This window comes from Ptychodera flava, chromosome 22, assembly GCF_041260155.1.
Source record: "Ptychodera flava strain L36383 chromosome 22, AS_Pfla_20210202, whole genome shotgun sequence".
In the NCBI taxonomy this organism is placed as follows: domain Eukaryota; kingdom Metazoa; phylum Hemichordata; class Enteropneusta; family Ptychoderidae; genus Ptychodera; species Ptychodera flava.
In genome coordinates, this window is record NC_091949.1 from 27,439,807 (window position 1) to 27,461,829 (window position 22,023).

Sequence of the window (22,023 nt, forward strand, 5' to 3'; positions counted from 1 at the left end):
ATCGCGCCAGTTTCTTCACACGCCTCATATTAGCTGGTAACGCCCGGACGGCTAAATCATGAAGTTGCTTGCCACGTTTGCTGTGTTCACTCTCTTCGCGGTCGCGACTTGTCGCCGATCGGCCGAAGAATGGAAGGATCGGGTCATCTACCAGGTAAGCAGACCAAACAAAATGTACTCCCTATCCCAATAATTTGATTTAGCTGATAAGTTTTGTTGATGAATCTGGCATGCGTCGCCGGCTGTGTCAGCCTTTTAAACTTTTACTTGAAAAAAAATCAAATATCGAAAAAGAACAGTGTGCTACACGGACAGAAAATGTCGCATACATCTGATACATATAGTTTGACCGTAGCTGTCGTCTTTCTACGTGTCATCAGCATTTCCGTTTTATGGAAACATTCCTTTTAACTTTATTGTTGTCATGTCGACGAACTTCGCAAAAATTAAGTAAACTTTCAAAACAGCGTCGCCGCTTAGTACATAGTAGACCTATGTTAGTTTTGCCTTAGTGGCTGCGGCGATCTTCAAAACAAAACTTGATTTGAGATTCTTTCTCGTTTTCGGATTCTATTACTTGCCATGTCGCATCACTTTATTCCGCGACATGCCTTGGAAGAATGGAGTTCAGAACATTAAGCTAGAAAAGTATGAATGCAGACCTGTTTATGATATACAGACGGTGAAATAAGTTGCCCTTCACAGGATTTTAAAGTAACATTCAATGAGGAATGGCAAACCAGGACAACTGCATGCAAATCCTGTCCGAAAGAATTCGACACTATCGAAAGATATATATTGCAATCCAAAGTAGCAGAGAGTTCGGGATTTTCATATATGGATGGAGTACAATGACATTGAATACAGCAGGGTGTTGATGACTTATTAAAGAGTGCAGTATCGAATTGCGTCAAACTGTATCTTCATCCATGATTATTTGCTCAACGTATAGCACAAATGTGCGAAGTAGATCAGAGTTGTCAGAAATGTCTCTAAAAATCTACAGTTGTAGCATGTAGTCTGTTATTATTCCGATGAGAAAATAATAAAATTCCCCATCTCAGCTTTTTTTCGTTCAATTTGTAGCAGTTTATATTCTTTGTTTCTCATAGGAAATATGTTGCGTCAAAAATTGTGACATCACAATTGCAGGGACTTTAAAAATAACCTTTCCAGATATCATAGCTTCATATCGCTATTTGCCTTTGTCAATTATCTGTCCTGTTTTTTCGTCAGATATTGACAGACAGATTCGCCGCTCCTGGCTCAGCATCTTGGAGTTCATGTGGAGACCTTAGAGGCTACTGTAACGGAAATTTCCGAGGAATTATTGAGCAGCTGGATTATATCGCAGGTGAGATAGTATTAGTGTGGGGGTGCGTGTTTTCCCAAGGGGACATAGCACCTTGACCCACTATAAATAACTATTACACATTGGACTTGTAGGCGATGTTGATAACGGTCAATGGCGGTATAAAATTAACTTTTTGATTTCGTCGGTGTTTCGTCGATTCTCATCACTTTATCGTTATGAATATTTCTTACATGTCGGTTACTTTAAGAGTGTACTCCGTGTTGTATTAGGCTCTACGTATTTTTGTTGCCACAGATCTGTCGATGACAAATGTGAATCCCTTAAAATTTGTAGCTGCACAGAAACATTTTACAGACAAAAATTAACCATGAGAAATTGAATTGAACTGCTGAATACAAGAGTATAGTAGGTGAAAAAGATGCTTTGCGCAAAAAACCTGATCTGTATGTCAATATTTTAATATCATCGATATCAATACCTACTGTTGTGTCTAGTTTCTAATGATTATTGAAGATGTTCCGTATTTTTTCCTCGGTTAAAAGAAATGAAATTAATATATTTGCTGCGGCAGGAATGGGTTTCAACGCAATTTGGATTTCACCCCTTCCCCAACACACCGAGGGCGACTACCATGGCTACTCAGCGATCGATATGTACACTATCAGCTGGCACTGGGGGACAGAAAAAGACTTTAACGACCTGGTAGCGGCGGCGCATGCCAGAGATATCTGGATTATGGTTGATGTGTAAGTATTCCCAAGCGTGTGTAGCGTGTTGTCATCGATGCGCCATCCGTCTGTCTACTTTAGCCACGTTGTTATTTTCACCCATCGAAAAATCATAATCTATGCGAATGTAAAAAGCAGACTTTTGGATTTCCCTTTGACAGAAAGAATGAAAATAACCATATCGTTTTGCCTTCAAGAAAATCGAATTTGTGCGTAGTGTGACCAGAGAAACTCGCGCCATTATGAATGTCAGAGAGAAGTGAATGTCGTTCTTCAAATGACCATTGACATTATTCGAGATTGCGAATTGACACGTTCTATTTTTGTCAATAAACTGGTCAGAAATTATGGGTCAAAATTGGAATATAGGGTTTTGGCATTGTAATAGATTATAAACACCATCTATAGTGAGGCTGGCACACGTGTTTCTCATAAACAGCCATAGGAACAGTTCAACTGATAAGATAGTGGCATGAAATATAATTTGACACTTCTGAAATAAAAGGACCTCGAAAATATGGGTGGAAAAGGTGCTATTCTAAAAACATATCGACACTGATCAACCGAAAACATAAATATTATAACGTCGACTGTAATTTCCACTAGGTCTAAATGTTATTCATGTAAAAGTGAAATCCATCAAATAACTTATAAGTATAATCGTCAAAAGAGGGGAAAAGTGTGTTGTTATCTTGTTATGACAAGGGAAAGAGAAAAAGTGGCGTGCATTGAATTAGGACTCTTTGTTGAAAGTCGCTGGATGTAACTTCAGCAAGGGGGAATATTAATGGAGTTGCCAATGTCAAGTTTGCCCTCTGAAAAGCTGGCAATTGTAGAATCAACCATAGAGAGCAAATCCACGTTATTTGCAATACCTATAATGTCGTAGAAATCGTTTCGTCATGACTTCCCTACCTTCAAAATTCTGTCAAAACTTTGTGAACAATCATCTAGTATTTCCCTTTCTACATGAATACTCTGCGTCGTGGGATGGTTGTAAAAAACACTTCAGTATAACAACAAATGCTTTTTGTTCCGCCAAATTCCTACGACTTGTCGAAATAATAATAATCACACGCTATTTGGGTTAAAGTCTTATCTTTATTAATGTGATTAGGAAACTGCGCTAGTACCACTTGCAACGTTTTGATCCAGTATCTACTAGTAATTTAGGCTATAGTTAAGCGAAGGACGTCATCTGTAGTTGTATCGTATTGATGCTTTCGTTTATACAGCGTAGCCAACCACATGGGTATTGGTGACGTTTCAACGTATATTCCCTTTGACAAAACCGAGCACTATCACGAGTATTGTGAGATCCATGATTGGAACGATGCGTGGCAGGTGAGAAACAAGAGATTTGTGTTTTCTGTCATATGTTTTTTTTTAACAGTGCACAGAGGGAGGAAAGAGATCAAAGTTTCAAATAAATTTGGCATTGTCAATCATACGGATGCAAGCAGGAGACAAAAGCGATGAATTAATACCTTTCACGCATCCATCGCTACAAACCTGAAAAAAAAACACCCTTGCTCTATTCGCTTGCTGTGAAGAAACTCTTCATTATTTCGTCTCATGGTGTAAAGATCATGGATTACTTAATCCTTTTAAATTCTCGATCTTCGTGCTTGCCATAGTAAAAAATAACAGCAGCTAATTAAACGCCTTTGGGTCACATGACAAACTTCGGAATCGTTTGATAAGATGGTTAGCAGTATAGTTTGACTAGTGGTTTCTGTCCTTACGTTCATATAAGGCCAAAGTTTACTTTAAGTCTACAAAATGTTATATTAGTGTACTGTACCGTCATAATAAGGGAAAGGTGTGTATCTATAGGTTTATACCTATGACCTGAGTATAAAAAGTGCATGCGCAATAACAGGATAGAATAACTGTAGAAAGGTAATGGTAAATTAGATTCAATACGAAAGGTTCTCCAGCTCACATGTGTCAATATTCCGGACCATACATGTATGAAAAGACAGCGGATACTAAGCAGATAATATAACATATGTATGTTTGAACAAGTCTTCGTTAACATTCACTTCCGGGACGTAAAGATTTTGCAGACTTTGCTGAAGCACAATCAATGACTTCGAAGCGAGCCGCGATGACTGGACAATTTTTGTCTCTGTCTATTAAGTTATTATGGCATTCCATAAGGAGGCATTTATTTATTTATTTAATTATTAATTTGTCTGTTTAGTTAGTCAGTCAGTAGTTAGTTAATTGTTAGTTTTATTTTTTATCATTGTTTTTCAATGTAATTTATCTTTAAACCAGTCAGTCTCTTGTCTATCTACTTTCCATTCATTTATTTATTTAATATTTGTTTTATTCGCTTTTATTTATCTATCCATCTATCCGTCTATTTCTCTGTCATCTATCAATTTGTTTTGTCTTTTTATCTGTCTGTCTGCCTTGTCTTGCCTGCCTTCTTTTCAGGTTGAGAACTGTTGGTTGTTTGGCCTCCCTGACTTGGCACAAGAGAACCAATATGTCGACAATGAACTTTGCTATTGGATAGACTGGCTGTTGAAGACTTATGATATTGACGGTATAAGAATTGACACTGTGTCCCATGTGAGTAGAATGAAACTTTTCAGCATATCACCAAAATAAAGTGCTGCTCTAGTGACATTTTGCCCCATTTGACTCTCGAACAAAATCTAAAGTTGATGCCATAGTACAATTACCCTGTTGCACTGAAACGGGTCTCATTGAAAACCAGTTGTTTCATTGAGAAAACAGAGACACTGTGAAATCAGACCTCGCGACGGTGTGTTTTTTTGCTGTCTTCAGGTACCCAAGTGGTTCTGGGAGAAGTTCAAGGCTGCCGCAAACGTCTACGATGTCGGTGAAATTTACACTAGTGACCTTGGCAAGATTCAGTACTACATTCCACCAATGGATGCTGCCCTCAACTACCCATTCTACTGGACCATGAAGGACGTGCTCATCTGGGGAAAGAGTATGAGAGACCTAGCAAACAAATACAACGAAATGGTAAGTCATAAACCACTGGTGTTTTCGGAAAAGTTTTTTTCTTAATTTCAGTAATTATAGGGATCTTACACGAATTCATCTCGTGAAAGCGCAGCACCTCTACGTACGTGTTTGGAAAATGACAGTGCTCAAAGCATCCATGTTAATTTTACTGCTTAGCTTTAAAAGTATACTATCACGTGTTCCAATTTTGCCACAGTTACCATGGACAAAGAAAATCTAAACAATCACGGATTTTAAGCGGGTGGCCGCTATTTAAAAACAGCGCCCTCACATGGGTATTTTGAATACCAAAGAACGCCCCTTTGACCATATATAGGAATATTTAGATTACAGGTGACTGTATACCTTTAAGGTAGTACACGTCTCAATGTCAGTTAGTCCGACTCTCAATTTTCTACAACTTTCTGTTTTGCAACTTTGAAGTTGTAAAACAATTTCACTTGGTGTTTAACATGGCGGTTCGCTAGTCCTCTCTTACCTTGCTTATTCTTCCAGAAAGCTCGTTTTGGCGCTACAATGCACGTGATGGGTACATTCGCCGACAACCACGACCAAGCGAGATTCCTATGTGACAGGAACTCATGGACACTGCTGAAGAACTACGTTATGTTGGTACTGACGATGGAGGTAAGTGAAATTTACAGAGCATGCACCATATCGCCGGGCGTTATTAAGCTTATCGTTCAACCTGTCTTCACGTTTAATGACAAACATGGTAATGTACAAAGAAAGTCTGACTTTCATCAATTGCCACATTAGCAGACCCTAAGTTATATATCTGTCTATTCGTAATTAATGTAGACCATAGTGTTTGACCCAGAGCGTCAGTTTTCATGAACCACGAAGTGAGAGCATCTTGTAAAAAAAGAATGAAAGATTCGCCGCTCGAGGGCGCCCTCGGACGAACGTCACAATTCTCGTACGAGAGCTATCAAGGAGTGTGCTCAGCAGTGAACCTTTAATCTGATTTCATCTGGCCATATAAGAAAAGAAAGGCACTCGGCTCAGACATTTGACATTCAAATATATGATGTGCATTATGGAGTTACACTGGTAAATCTCCTTGTTTGCCTCCGTGGTTGTTTTTTGTACTAGGGTATCCCAATCGTCTACTACGGTACGGAACAAGGTTACACAGGTTGTGCTGATCCTAACAACAGAGAGTCACTCTATCCCAACTACAACACAGACCATCATCTCTACTGGGTAAGTAGCCTGCCCTCAGTCGGTAATTATGTGATAATCTCAGAAGCAATATAAAGGTGTATCCCCTGTGGCACCTTATGATTAAAAATTCCGTTCGTAGGTAAGTCGAAGTGGTATATCTGACTTCATTACAAAACGAGCTTTATCAAAATGTCAATATTGAGTAAGTCAATCTATTTTGTTGATGAATTTGACTCTGAAAGAGCGAAACATAAAGCCCTATAACTTCTGACAAAGCTTCCTACCATTGGAAAAGCAAATTCGTTTTTAACAAGTTGAATAAACTGGAAACGGAAAAAAATTACTGAAGGTTGTTTTCTTGACTTGTTTTTCAGTTTATTGCCACCACCAATTATTGGCGTGGTGTACTCGGCACTTCATTCACTGCCGCTGATCAAGTTGAAAGATGGATTGACGATGATTTTTACTCCTTCACACGTGGCGATGTAAGCACACAGTTTTCAGTGTTTTAGAAGCATTCCACACACAGAACGTTGCCATTTAATTTGATTGAATTTAGAATAACGCCCTCATATAAGGTAGAATGCGCCCTGTGGCAGATAGTCAAATCTTTACAATGATTTTGTGGTCCTCTGTTTGTGGAGACTCGTTTGGAAGCCTGTGCAGCAAATGGAGTTTCCACAGTGTCGTTACGTTTTTATGCAAGCCTCATATTCACATTTTCCCCTTTAGGATTAAAGGTATACTGTCGCCTGTTCCAATTTTGCCACAATTACCATAGAAAGAGAAAATCTAACTGATCACAGATTTTAAGCGGGCGGCCGCTTTTTAAAAACAGCGCCCTCACATGGGCATTTTGAATACCAAGGAACGCCCCTTTGACCATATAAGGGCATATTAAGATTACAGGTGACTGTATACCTTTAACTACAAGGTATATCATTAATTTTAAACGGCGAAAATCGGTAATATTTTGTTACTTATTTCTCCTATCCCAAACTTTGAACGATGACCCCTATTTCTTATCATGAAAGATTGTGGCTTAAAAGTTTTCTTGCCAAGAAGAACGTTTGAGCAAAAATTTAAAACTTGTCCGTTTTGAGGCATTCATTTGACCTTGACATCTGGGAAACATTGAGTATTCTGTTGAGATTAGCTTTCCCCAGAGAACGGGATACGAGGTTGCAGCATTGATTCTGTATTAAGGTTGCAAGTAAATGGTTCTCAGTCTGTCCATTTCCATATTCACATTGACATTGAACTTGCAAGTAGAAAAAAATCAACTTTAAATAACATATTTTATTTTAGAAATTTCAAGCAAATTGTAGCTCACCTTGGATTTACCAAGTTCAGAATCAATTTGCTTGCAACGTGCAAAGCATGACACGCCCAATTTCTAACCGTTGGAAAGGTCGTGAAATTACTATTTGTGTTAGACTAGACGGGTAACTTATAAGCAAAAATTTGATCAATTACAAGTAGAAGGACTATAATGTCGGCGTTGAAAGGCCACTCTAATAGTTAAAACCATGGAGATTATTTTCAATGAGCAGCTATTATTCATGATAGATTCGTCTTTTATTTCTCAAAACAGGCCATGATGTGCGCCACTAAGATTGGAGAATTTGGCAACCTCTCCCGTCGTGTGTCGTATCACAACTATCCAATTGGCACAGGTAAGTTCAACAAAGACGGGGATTAGTATGCAAATAACTGACGATTGCAGGACTTCTTGCATTCACAGATACGGAAACCTGAGAGACTTCAAGGCAAAAAAGCTTAAATGACAATATTTCCGGATTATTTCAAGGTAGAGAATTTATCAGTTTAGATGAAGGAGCAATTGTGCAACCATTAATAATTAAAGATATATTTAAGGTGGAAATGAATAATAATACCTATTTACGGGTTTCTGTGCATACTGATAGTCAAGCCGGTCACATCATTAAACATTAATTCTTTTCAAAATCGAAATCTCTTTCAAGTTTACGTTTTCTTATCTCACATGTGTACATACACGTCGAGGGGATGCTTTATAATTTACTGAAATATCGCCATTAAAGCTTTCCACTTTGATAGTGTTTCCAGAAGGCATGTTTCAATCACTTGCATTCACTTCTGCCAATGATGCGATGAACCAGCAGCGGCAAATTCAGTTTATCTCCAGCCTTTCCCCGAGTAAAAGACATCACGATCTTGATATTGAATTAAACGACGCCATCGAAACATAGGAAAAACTATACACCCAAAGAGTTAACCTTCAAAATACAGATACATTATCGTTGGTTCTTTTATCTGGTTTTTTTTTCAGTTCTTGTCAATATCTACAACACCAACGACAGAGTTACGGTTCAAAGTTATGGCATCGACATCTCCATCACAGGTGGTGAACCTAAACTCTATCTCCCACAGAGTTACATCAGTGCCAACGCTGCCAATGCCCCAGCCCAGCACGTAGCATCAGAGTGAAGAAAGTTTTTGATTTCATAGGCTCCGTTTGATCGAAACACTCATATTCTTTTTTTTTGATTGTCTTATAAGATTTTCTATGGCCAAAAAGCATGACAACACCCTTGGCAATATCTATAGTTTTAGTCCATTGTTGAATATTTGCTGTTGTTCCTTCTTAACGGAAATGAACAAATATGGTGTGAAATCTTCACTTGATACACTCTGGGCTAGCAGTGTTACTGCGTGTCATGACGGAAATGAATAATGAAATAAATTGGCAATAGCTAATCTGCATGCCATAGTCAAATGCATCTCGAACAGTTTTGTTGTTGTTTAGTTGATTATTGCATGATGATGATGATATTGATGATGATGATGATGATATTGATGATGATGATGATGATGATGATGATGATGATGATGATGATGATGATGATGATGATGATGACGACGATGATGATGATGATGATGATGATGATGATGATGATGATTAAGAGGAAAAGGAGGAGGAGAAGGAGGAGGTGAATGGATGGATGGAGGGATGGATGGATGGATGTGGAGGTGACGATGATAATATCGATCGGTAGCATCGGCAGTGATAATATAAACTACCAAACGCAGGATACTTTAAGTGTGAAAAGTTTATTCAAAAGTTTCTCAAAAAAGAATTATTGTCTTAGATTTACATCGATTTACACCCTAAAAACGTACAAACATTGCTCTTAGTGATGAAATGTTCATCGTTCATAATATTGCTTGGCAACGACTCATGTAAATAGAAAGTGGAATATAATAAATTTGCGATACAAAACTTCTCTTCTGAAGGCACAAATATACAATCAAAAGAAACTAGAAAAGAAATAAATGTGCGATCCTTAAAATTGCCTAAAACTAGAAACATTAAAAATATCATCTTAAAGGAAGCAACTTTCGAGGGTTTTAACGATTGCCTATAGGTAATATGAATCAGTAAAGTGAGCCTCGAGCTGGTGACATTGTAGTCTTTCTCCGAACTTTGTCCTTTGATTATTTTTTTCTGTGAAGGAGATGTATTACTGTCGTGAAGCCCTGTGAATCACATATGTTCTGATACCACCGTAGGATATAGCTATGCCACAACCCAGAGTAGTTGCAGATGTATTGCACAAAGTCTAACAGCGTGAAACTTTGACTCGGATAAGCCGGAACTAGAGTCGCACAAAAGGATTAACTCGGCAAGACATGCAGAGGTTCAACGTCTTTGCACTGAGGGCGTTACGTGTTTCTGCATCTGAAAACTACCCTAAGTTGATCAATTTAGTTGTTGTTGGTACGAAAATTAATTAACTTAACTCTCAACCTATGCGGACAACGTCAAATTGAAAACAAACTCAACAAACTTGTGCATCATATAACAAGTGTCAATGACAAAATTTGATGCACTGCAAAAGTATGAGTTGGCCTAAGCATCTAAAACTTCGAAATTGCATATTAAAGTTTGTAATACATATGCTAGGCCACCTGCGACGATGACACCTTGTGTCAACTGAGTTTGACTAATGTTGACCAATCGATAACAAGCTGAAAGGTACAATTATCGATAACTGCGCATCAGAAGTGTGTCGAATCATTTTCCCGACGAGAACTGAAATTCTGCATACTTTCATCGTGGGTCTAACAGCTCAGCTTTCTAACAAACGAAACCATGGGCGGCGAGATTTAGTCGGCGGCCATTGATGTAAGAAAATACAAAAAAAATGCATTTCAGTCTTTTTCGTGATCAAGCACCACCGTGAAATACCCAGCACACAGAAATGAAATTGTTGTGATTCGCGTTATCAAAGTCTTGTCACTTGTGCTTCTACATCAGCGCCCTCATCGTTGATATTTTCACCTAGATAGAGGGCTAAGGGTCGATCCCTGGACTGCGTGCGGAGGAGTGGATTTTGACTTGAATGAAGATGATCACAGCAGCAGTGGCAGTGACGTTGGAATTTTTGCCGCCGGTAAATATACCTAAATAGAATAAAAAAAACTGATTAACTATTGTTAATGATGAAAAAGAGAGGGAGAGGGGAAAAATGTACATATTTTGTATAATTGTTGACAAGATGCATTTACGTTCAATGATGCATACATACACACATGTACATACACACACATACATAGATACATACATACATAGATACATATGATACATACATAGATACATACATACATACATACATACAGACAGACAGACATACATACATACATACATACATACATACATACATACAGACAGACAGACAGACATACATACATACATACATACATACAGACAGACATACATACATGCATGCATACATACATACATACATATATACATATCTTTCTTCGTTTATTGGACTTTAAAAATCAAAAGGATCGAATATAATCTGTCGATAAATGGGATATAAATGTGTATATATCATCAATCACACCGGGACATTTGCGCAAATAATTTCCTTGAAAGCATATTTTACTTGCCCGGCCCAGTTTCACGTCCATTACAGATTAAAATGTCACTTGATTGTAGGAGGTGCCAATTAGATTCATGATATTGCATGCATTGTACAGCGCATGGATATTTCAAGCATACACGAAAACAAATTACACGCTTTAAAAAGGACGGTTCTCAATGACTGCCCAAGGCGTATCGCTAGGCAACAACAAAGGATTGGTCTTCTCTTTTCGTCTAGCTTTCAGTTCGCAGTATTTTGTGGAAGGGAGGTCGCCAATACAGACAAGAGGTCATGATTTCCGTATGATCAAAATCTAACATAACACATAGTCATCATTCTTTTCACTAGCCTTAGACAGTAACATCTTTAAGAACTAGGGGCATTCTTGAGTTCACATAAGGAAAGCTAACAACTAGGAATATAATATGATATTCTTTTATCACAAAAATGCAGGTAAAGACAAGATAATGTAATATTTGTATGTATGTATGACTATGTATGTATGTATGTATGTATGTATGTATGTATGTATGTATGTATGTATGTATGTATGTATGTATGTATGTCCCTTTTGATTCACATATCTCAAGATGTCACCAGTCAAAGTTTGATGAGTATTATCCCCTAACGCTTGAAATCAATAGCTTTGAATTTCGTTCAAAGATCGTCGTACTAATTGTAGGTAACCTCGGTAACGTTCATCAGAAATTCATCGCTGGTCTCATTTCAAATGGGTTAAGTAAAAGTGATACCAAATTCATCACTAAATTGTACAGTCCGAATGCCATTAAGGGTATTAACAAAATCTGGAGATTAAGGTGCAAGATATACAGTGTGTAAGGTTTCTGTTTCAATTAAATAGCGTTCGCTGTTCATGTTCACGTTGGCCATTTCCACATCTTTCAAAGGTGTAGTGTGTTTAACAAGTGTTACTGTTATACTGCACGTGTACACTGTACATGTAGTTTTTGGAAATAAATAGGAAATGATATGTAGATAGGTAGGTAGGCAGGCAGGCAGGCATGGATGGATGGATGGATGCATGCATGCATGCATGCATGCATACCTTTCTGTCTGTCTGTCTGTCTGTCTGTCTGTCTGTCTGTCTGTCTGTCTGGGAATGGTAGAGAACCTAAAAGATATGAAAACACCCACACAGAGATATACGCATAGCCACAGACAGACAGACACAAATGTATGTATGTATGTATGTATGTATGTATGTATGTATGTATGTATGTATGTATGTATGTATGTATGTATGTATGTATGTATGTATGTATGTATGTATGTATGTATGTATGTATGTATGTATGTATGTATGTATGTAGGTAGGTATGAGCCAGTATGTGTGTATTAATCTATCTGCAGTTTTTGTCATGGGAGTTTAATCGCGGAACACCTTTTATCCGTGTGAAATATTTAACTTGTCAGCGGTTTATGCTATGTTTGGTAGAATTACATTGCTGAAATTATTTAGTAACTCAACAAGTTCATTAATAAACAGGATTGAGATATTGCTGCAATTATCAAAAGGAGTTAAGTTTTCTAAATCTATCTTGCCTTTTGTCGCACACGCATACAGTAACTTCGCCATGACGGGTCAAACCTTGAACCCTATATTGTTATCAAATGCATGTACGGCCAAGAGGGAGGGATTGATTTGTACGACGAACCGACTTTAGTTCAATCTTTCCGTGCCTACCTTTAGGAACATCTGTGCCAGCCTCGGGGAGAATTAACAAGAGGCATTATATGCCGCTTTCACTGTACTCCATTGAAAGTTGACATTGAAACGAATGAATATTTAGCGGACACGAAATGCGTCATCAGATCTGGAGATATATATTTTCATGGGGGCTATATGGACACCCAGTGAGATGCAGCATGGCTGCCCTTGCAATTATTTGTGTGTATGGAAAAAGTGCAACTTATTAGAATGTCGTACTTTGTTGCCGATAATAAAATCTATTACTTTAAATTGTTACATGCACGATCAAAAATTAACATTCATGGGTCATTGGTAAAATGTGGGATTTGAAAAACGAGTAACTAAAAATGACTCTATATTCGAAACTAAATACCGACGGACGCTTTACCTTGTGTAACTCCACAGGGAAAAATGCGATTTTCCGTTTTCACAAAAACCAGAAAGCGTAAACTTTATTTTTCCCCTGGCTGCAAAATGAGTCAAGACAAGCAGCTGACCGGAATAGTGTTGCAAAAATTCAGGTGCCAGAAAAATGACCTTGAAAAGCCTTGTTCTGCAGTCTTCTTAAACATACTAAGGTATCCCTCAAAACTGAACGAGTTAAGCTTCTGCTCTCACATTCCTCAAGGAAACTTCTTGCCATTCTCTTTCAAATCAAGAATAAAAAACTGGGTCACTGTGCAAATTTTGTACTTTTTAACGAATTATGTCAACTTTGCCGACATTATTTACCCCGAGAGCTTCGGAATGAATCCATAAGAGTAGTATACGAGACGGAGTATTAAGAACAGAAGACGAGTCTGAATCTGTCCCCGAGGTCCATCTTACATTCCGAGAAAAAATACAAAGGGTTCTGATAAATTGTGAGACAATGATAATCCTTTAGAGCATTAAGGCGCAGTACAAATTCACACTAAAATTAAAAGTAATGTCATTTTCATGACATTTGGCAAATGTATTATTTGATATAGTATAATTTAGACATGAAATGAAAAGCAGGGGTCACCAAATTCGTTTCCATGGAAATTGGATCCGAATGGGGCTCCTTAAGACATGAAAGAAATGTCAATTTTAAAATACTGTTTATTTTCATCGTATAAAAGACGGATGGGCAATCGTTTGTGACTTTTGGATATTTCGATCAATTACATTTCATGTTAAAAATCACTGTGTTTTTCAGATACTTCACTATAGACGACATTGTGAAAAAATGATACGATAACCGGATGTCAGTATGGTGGGGAAGCAAAAATTTCATTTGTAACACGCTATATATTGTACTGATGTCAAATTCTTGAAAATTTCTAAAATGAACCATATCTGCACACTAACCATTTAGAAAAATCAAGAACTGGGTGTCACCATGGTGGTTTTCGAAATACGTCCTGATTAATCACTTGGCGAGACTAAATATAATAATGCCTAGATATGATTTAAATGCCCATATTATATAAAGTGAGAAACCTAGAGGGTCATGTCAGTGAGTGGATCAAAGGTCAATGTGGTCCCTTCATACAGACACCGAACTGCAATGTCCAGACAAAACTACAGTCATGCAAATTGTGCTCAATGATGTAAAATGAGACCAGCCTGTCATTTATATTACTGTATAAGTCTAGGCAGTTTTCATGCGCATGAGCACAGGGCGCTTTGGAATTCGGCGCACTTAACCTTAAAGGTATACTGTGACCTGTTCCAATTTTGCCACAGTTACCATGGAAAGAGAAAATCTAACCAATCACAGATTTTAAGCGGGTGGCCGCTTTTTAAAAACAGCGCCCTCACATGGGCATTTTAATTACCAAGGAACGTCCCTTTAACCATATATGGGCATATTTAGATTACAGGTGACTGTATTCCTTTAATGGACAACTGGTGATTTTTACCCATAAAGAATAATCCTCTTTTACGTAAAAACTGCAACAACAACCTGCGAACCCAGCTGAAGAACAAGGGTAACATTTATACAATTCCCCATACACCAATTCGATCGACGACACAAAAATGAGGTCTCTGCCCATTGCAAGCTGTATGATTTATAGTGTACCGTCTAAGATGAGCCTGGTGATATAATGCAACGGCTTTAAAATGAGTAGTTACTTTAAGCCTTGTTCTCAGAGACTAAACAGAACAAATGGGTAACTGGTGTCATGATGGGTTTTTTTACGAGTACAGTTCCGATAAATAAAATAATTCGATACACTTAATTTGAATATATTACTATAATATTGTCAAGAACAGTGTGGATGGTAACTCTGCGTTGCTTGCCGCGGATTCAACATGACAGCGGATTCAAGTGAAATGTACAACCCTAACAAAGTGTCAAGTGCAGATCCCGAAAAGAAAAACATCCATGGGGAAAAATCAATATGCGGCTTACTTTCACGAATCACTGTACATTTTTCGGGAAATACAGCATCGACTAAGGCAATGACTATGACCTTGAGGAGTTGACGCCATTTATGGCAAGTCACGTTACGGCGGAAAATACTGCGAATGCAATGACGAAAATCGTGTCATTGGAAAGCGCGGGAAGTATCACGTATTGACCCGTGATTTATCTCTGCATGATCCTTAGGATTAAAATAGCGATCCCCTTGCCCCGCAGTTAACACCATGTCGACGATGATTAACTCCTCTGATAAGAAAATGTCCCAAGTTCTGTATGAATTATCGCTTTCCCTCTGCAGCAAGCACTGTTGGAACATACGACAGTCTCGCTGTGAACGTTTCGCTATATTCCTTTCCCGCTCTTTCTGAAGCGCGGAATCTTTTACGATAGAAGCAGTTCACGGCAATGACTGGATACAGGTCAAATGACGTCACTTGCTTTCTCCGAGATGTTTTAGATTTTAGAAGAACGTTATTGAGTTTTGCCTTGACTGTGCATTCCCTTACAACTGGTAATATTCGTTTCGACTATTCATGAACATTTCATACAACATCATGAGTCTCAATGCGCGCTCTCTCCAGCAATCTTCAGACAGAAATGAAAGGATTTGTAGCTCTACAATCTTAGTTGTATGGTTGGGACTTACCATTAAATCTCTAGATGAAGTTCAAATTTGATAAATAATGTTTGTTTTTATGGCTACATTTTGAAACCAACTCAAAACAAATATAACTGAAAGAGTGAAGAATCCTTTCAACTCTGTCTGAAGATTGCAGGATGCATGAAACGTAAGTAACAGATATTATTGATATCATTACTTTTTATTTTAAGTAATTTGTATTATTATTTATAACACTCTGCTTTTAGTAGTAAGAGCACTGTAATTCACCACGCGGACATCTGTATATATATATATATATATATATATATATATATATATATATATATATATATATATATATATATATATATATATATATATATATATATATATGTATATATATTATATATATATATATATTATATATATATATATATATATATATATATAATATATACACAACACAAAACTTAAAGTAATGACATTATTTTCATGAAATTCGGCAACTGTATTATCTGATATAGAATCATTTAAATATGATATGAAAAGCAGGGGTTATAATATTCGTTTCCATGAAAATTGGATCTGAATAGGGCTCCCTAATAAGGAAAAATGTCAAATTCAAAATACTGTTGATTTTAATTTTTAATAAAGTACAGGCAATATTTTGTAACTTTGGATTTTCGATCAATTACATGTCATGTTTTAAAATAACTGCTTTTTCAGATATTTCACTGCCGCGGTATCGTGAAAAAAATTGTAAGATAACCAGATGTCAGTATGATGAGGAAGTGAGTGTTGCTTGTTTTACCACGGTGACCCCATATCTTGTACCGATGTCCAGTTCGTGAAAACTCATAAAGTTGGTTGTTAAAAAGGTACACAGATGTAACTATTGCGTTTAATCCTTCCGAAAGGCGTACAGTACAGAAGAAGCCGTGCAGGTTATTCAAATTCGAAATAGTTTCAGGCCTGTTTGTGCTACTAGGTAAAGAGCCATAGCGTCAACCGATAAAAGTCGAGAATAATTAATCGGTCACCATGGTGACTTGATGACCCATAGGTCTCAAGACAGTGGAATACACAGTGTCGGTATATCGAAAACTGAATAGGTTATCAGTTACTGTCACTGTTGAAATGACACAATTTTGTCAATACTCTGCACCGATTGTGTCATTTCTTACTCGGAACAACTCTTACACGAATCATCAATTAGACCTGCCAATGGTTATGAAGCAACCAAGAAAGTGCCATATGGTGAGTATTAGGTCAGGCATACAAAAGGTTTTGATGTAATCGCATGCCACTGTCCTCATTTACTATGTAGGTTCTGCACTGCATCAACCATCTGAGAGTAAACAAAATCAGAGAAGCTCCAGGCATTAAGAATCGTGGTGACACAGCGTTCTAAATCAGACTAGCTATTTTTTTGAATCTCTAGTGTACCTACCTTCTTCTTAATGCGTTCAGGTCGTTCTATTTTCAAATGGATGCGTTCAAGGTAGATTTGGCCGCTGGATAAATTTAGGAACCCGCAGTTTCTACGATACATTTTATGGTCTGCTGTTTACGTCGAGTATACGCAGTTTGCACCATCATGATATTGTTCAAAAAATCGAACAGTTAAGTTGTTCAACGCCAGTTCACACGGTTTCATAGTCGCCATGTTGAATTCCAAATATCGGGAAATTTAGTCTCCAATTCAAAACTTTGCATGCTGACTTCGTTTTTTTTAATTATTGATTATGAAAGATAATGTTTTAAAGTTCCATTTATGAAAGTTTGAGCATAAATCAATAACGTTCCTTTTGAGCAAGTATTACCTAAATTGACGACGGGAGTAATTTCATATGAATTATCTTTTTTCTTGTTTTATTACTCCTTGAATCACAAACAAATCAAAATGACGAAGATATTGAGCATCAAATGACATGTAAAATACAAAGTTTCATTTAGGTTTTCATTCTCAATCTATTAATCATCTCTACCTAAAGAAAATGTCGTCCCTTTTCCATCTATTAATTAATGCAGAAACGTTAATTTAAGATTGACTTTTTCTTCTTAAGATGTGCTCATTTTAAATATCTAATAAATTGGAATTTTTACGGGATAGCCTAATTTGCCTTCGATCTCCCTCCATCGGTATGAATATGATTCCATGTTTCTAATTTCATAAATTACAATTTTGAGTGCTATACGGTTGCAGTTATGGGGATCGTACTCACAACGGCGTTTGTTGTCTGCCGTGCTGTCGGTGCAAAATGAAAAGTAAAATTGATACGAAAATGAAAAGAGAGAATACACCATTTGCCATTTGTTTGTGGCAGGTCAAATACAACTTACATGTAGAGTATGTATTGCCATGAAAGAAGATATATTGCCACTGGATGGCGCAGTGCATGTAAATTGATGAAACCAATTTTTCGGAGAAAAGTGTTTTTCAGTCACGCTCTTAAGAAATCACCTTTGACAAAAGTGAAAAACCCGTGGTACGCATAAAAGGTAGTGATCAAATCTATCTTTGCACATTACACGTTACATTATTTTCCTCCCATCCTAGAAATGTAAAGAAATGGGTTACTCCCCTCTTGTACTAGGCCAATGAACTGAGTATTGCATCGTTTACAGCTTTGCAGAAAGCACCAAAATCTTGTTCGGTTGTTGCCAACAAAAACATATTTTACTCAATACAAGACAAAAATATGGCCGCCGGTTTTGAGTCGTAAGACGGTTTTACGATCTAGTTAACATGTCAATGAACTTTTGGATATATGGCGTACACGTTCAACTGTATTTGCCGGGTTAAACGTGCATCGACGCAGAAACGGAAATCGACTAACGCCCGGATCAGCATGTTCAAATGGAAAGCTGAAATGCTGAGTGAGCTAATTTAAATTTTGTATATGCAAGTCACATTTGATTACTTTATCAAGCCTGACCCGTATTGTGAGTCTTAAGCCTGCTGAACCTCAGCCGGATCTCTCGTCACACTCGCGGTATTAATGGCGACGTAGGGGCAAAACAAAGGCAAGGGGTACCGATAAAAATAGAAATTTCAAGCTGGCACTGATTGGGGATTTTGCTCCGGGAAACTTTGAGTATTCTCTTTATTTCTGATCAAGAACAAACATCTCAGGTCATCATGAAAATGTTGGATTAGGGAGTCTTATTACCTAACAAGTGAAATTTAAAATGGCCTGCAATCTCACCTGTGGGGTATAATTAAACGATTTACAAAAAACAAATCTCATTCTCAGTGAGAAAATAGTTAGAACCGAGTCTTAATGAAAATTCCCCCTGAAAGAGAGCAACAAAACGCCACACCAGTGGCAACACAGAATTATTTAAAGAGCTTTCCTTTCTTTCCTCAAAATCTGTTCCCGGTTTACATTTTCATGTCAAACAATTTGCCAGCTTTACTAGTCATTATTATCAGTATTTCACCTTACGAGTAAACATGATATCTTACTTGGCCTTTCAATGGAAATGTTCGTTTAACACCTCTAAAAATTGTATGTATGCGTCTGTTCGTCGTCAACGGTCTGTCACCTGGTTTTTCGCATTATTTTTGTATTCACTCCTTTGTTTGCTGTTGCCAACTTCCTTTTAAGAGTTTTTTTTTTCTACTCTGTAGGTCGTGAGATGCAGATAGGACATGTAAGTTCATGATCTCCTCTGAGCATAGTATGGTATCCTCGTTTAACGGGATTACATTATCTATTTATCTCGAAAGAATTGTTCCATCTTCGATAAAACCAGACCACCTGCCTACTCTTGTAGTATTTTGCCTTTGAGCTTACAGCATCTACCATCAAATACAAAACTGATCACCTCTACAGACGGAGGCGGCAATGGCTTGTATGATGCGCGGGAACCCATTGATTTGAAAATTGACTAACGAGTGATACGCAGACGTATTGAAGTAGCTTTTACAACATTTATGCATAATGTACTTTTTCAGAAGGCGCACCTGCAAATTCTGTATTGCCATTTTTGCACTCGAAATAAATGTATAAAAAGGTGGTCGATATTTTGTAAAAGTCTTTCGACTGATAAACGCCTGAAACATAATTAAGAACAAAGAAGAGAAAACATGGCGAATATTTCTGAATTTTTATATTCCCTTGACGACGACAAAAACGAATTAACCAGAGTGTCAGCGTGCTTCTTTTCAATGATGTTTTCATTTATTAATCAGTTACATAATATATATATATATATATAATATATTATATATATATATATATATAGTTGTCTGATGATCACTACAGAGTACACATGTAGCGTTAAACTCTGAGTAACGCCTAAGTCCTGTTTGCTACTTGTTAACAGTTTTTGCCGTATATATATATATATATATATATATATATATATATATATATATATATATATATATATATATATATATATATATATATATATATATATATATGATTTCAGTTTCATCTCCTGCCTGACAGGGGTTATGACATTCAAAGAACTAGGACGTTCTCAACATCTTTACATAAATATATAGCTTGAATCTGAGAGTAGCATTAAACGAGAATATTATATTGGTGATATATGACACTCTGGCTGCAGTTTTTGTAACGAATCTTTAATTAAATCTTGGGGGTCATTGGAAGTCTCGAATTTTGTCGATGTTAATTGTAACTCAATATCGCACTAAGGCGCAAATAGATTAACTGTTTTTATGGCTGTCTACTGTAGTTTGGCCTTGCGGGCTAAACAAACTCAACAAGCTTATTGTAAGACTACTCGACTGGAGCTGGTATTCCATTAAAGGCTAACCTTCGAGTGAGAAAATGTCGAACTCAACGCAACAAAGACAGCAGGGCCAGCAGAGAAGGTGGCGGAAATCATTTGTAAGAAATACTTAGACGTTTGAAATCACGCTTATTAGCGTAATTCAATTTTTGAAAGAGCTTGAAAGGTTAAAGCGGCTCTAAGCCTAACGAAGTGAACGCAACGTAGCAAACACAACTCGGAGAAAACTAAACGCATCTTTACTATCCTAGATTTTTCCTTCTGTGTTTACACCTAAACCTCTCAAAGGTGCTTCGTCTGTGTACGTAAATACATTACAGTTTAGTCAGTTCGTTCCTCGTCGACAAATTGTTTACGCCAGTTTTACTTTTCAAGAAGAGTATACTATTTCATATCAGGTCCTAAAATGTAGATTATTGGTGGCTACGACAATGGCAAAGCAAGTTAACTAGCGCTGGTGAACGCTTAAACACCATAAGAAAACAAGACTGTTTTATCGTCCAGGATTTTTCCTCGTCGACAATTGTGTGTAAAGTTTCTGGTAACAGAGATCTATCAGAATCTTACTTGACAAGGGTCAGTAGGTTTTCAAATCACTGAATGACAAATCAACTCTGAACAATAACGTGGTATGGCAACATAAAACGAGGCAGAGACGGCATGACAAGAATTCAGGTTATCTCGGGAAAACACGTCACCGAAACCAATTACAGTAACAAAATAGTATTCAAACTGCGAAATGCAACAACGCAAATTTTCCTTTACAGATCGCTGTATGGGATTGTTTACACTGACATACCCTGTATACATTTCAAAAGAAGAAATTTTGCATCGTTAAATACAACAGATGCTATCTTACATTATCGGGTGAATGTGACATTTCCCTATGAAAGCGGTACCTGGAGATTTCTCGGGATTTCGTTCAGACTCAAACTGTTGGACACAGTTTTAGGCCGTAATGTAATATACGCAGACGCCACACAGCATAAAGTCAACCCTTCAGCTAAAAACGCAGGGTGGGTTATACGCACAGACGCGGTACCCAGTTACATAGTTAATGGTATCCAATTCGCCGATGATGTCAGTTCACAGACGACTCAAACAAAGGAGAGGCATATTTATCAAATTAGTGAGCTTAAAAACGAAGGAATCTCATTGCCAGAACACACAGAAACATACTAACAGGAATCTTAATACGTGCGACAAAGTCAAATTAGGCAAGTAGGTGTACACGTAGTGATCCCCGAAGAATTCCTAACTCAATTATTACCCTAACGTAATTTAACGGGATTTGAATTACTCGTTCCAAATCTAATTTTGAGCTAGGGTATTGCAGATTGAAATAGGAAAATGTTCTCTTTTTTCCGTCGTTGTGATTGCAATTCATCATTAGAGCGATATGCTTCAACTTGTCATCGCT

General features: G+C 37.3%; 2 protein-coding genes across 2 annotated transcripts in view; one reads left to right on the forward strand and one right to left on the reverse strand.

Annotated features, from left to right (window-relative positions):
- On the forward strand, positions 1-8,988 carry LOC139122391 (beta/alpha-amylase-like). The gene is made up of 11 exons (XM_070687771.1): positions 1-154; positions 1,237-1,354; positions 1,887-2,061; positions 3,279-3,387; positions 4,489-4,626; positions 4,846-5,049; positions 5,548-5,679; positions 6,148-6,258; positions 6,594-6,704; positions 7,814-7,895; positions 8,531-8,988. Exons 1-11 carry the CDS (start codon positions 59-61, stop codon positions 8,686-8,688), a joined length of 1,434 nt encoding a protein of 477 aa, XP_070543872.1. The 5' UTR covers positions 1-58; the 3' UTR covers positions 8,689-8,988.
- Positions 8,989-9,296: 308 nt separating this feature from the next.
- Positions 9,297-22,023, reverse strand: part of LOC139123099 (uncharacterized) — a 52,587-nt gene continuing 39,860 nt past the window's right edge. The window contains exon 3 of the mRNA XM_070689089.1: positions 9,297-10,665. Coding sequence (XP_070545190.1) covers positions 10,488-10,665 — 178 coding nt within the window. The 3' untranslated portion in view covers positions 9,297-10,487. The remainder of the gene's footprint in view (positions 10,666-22,023) is intronic.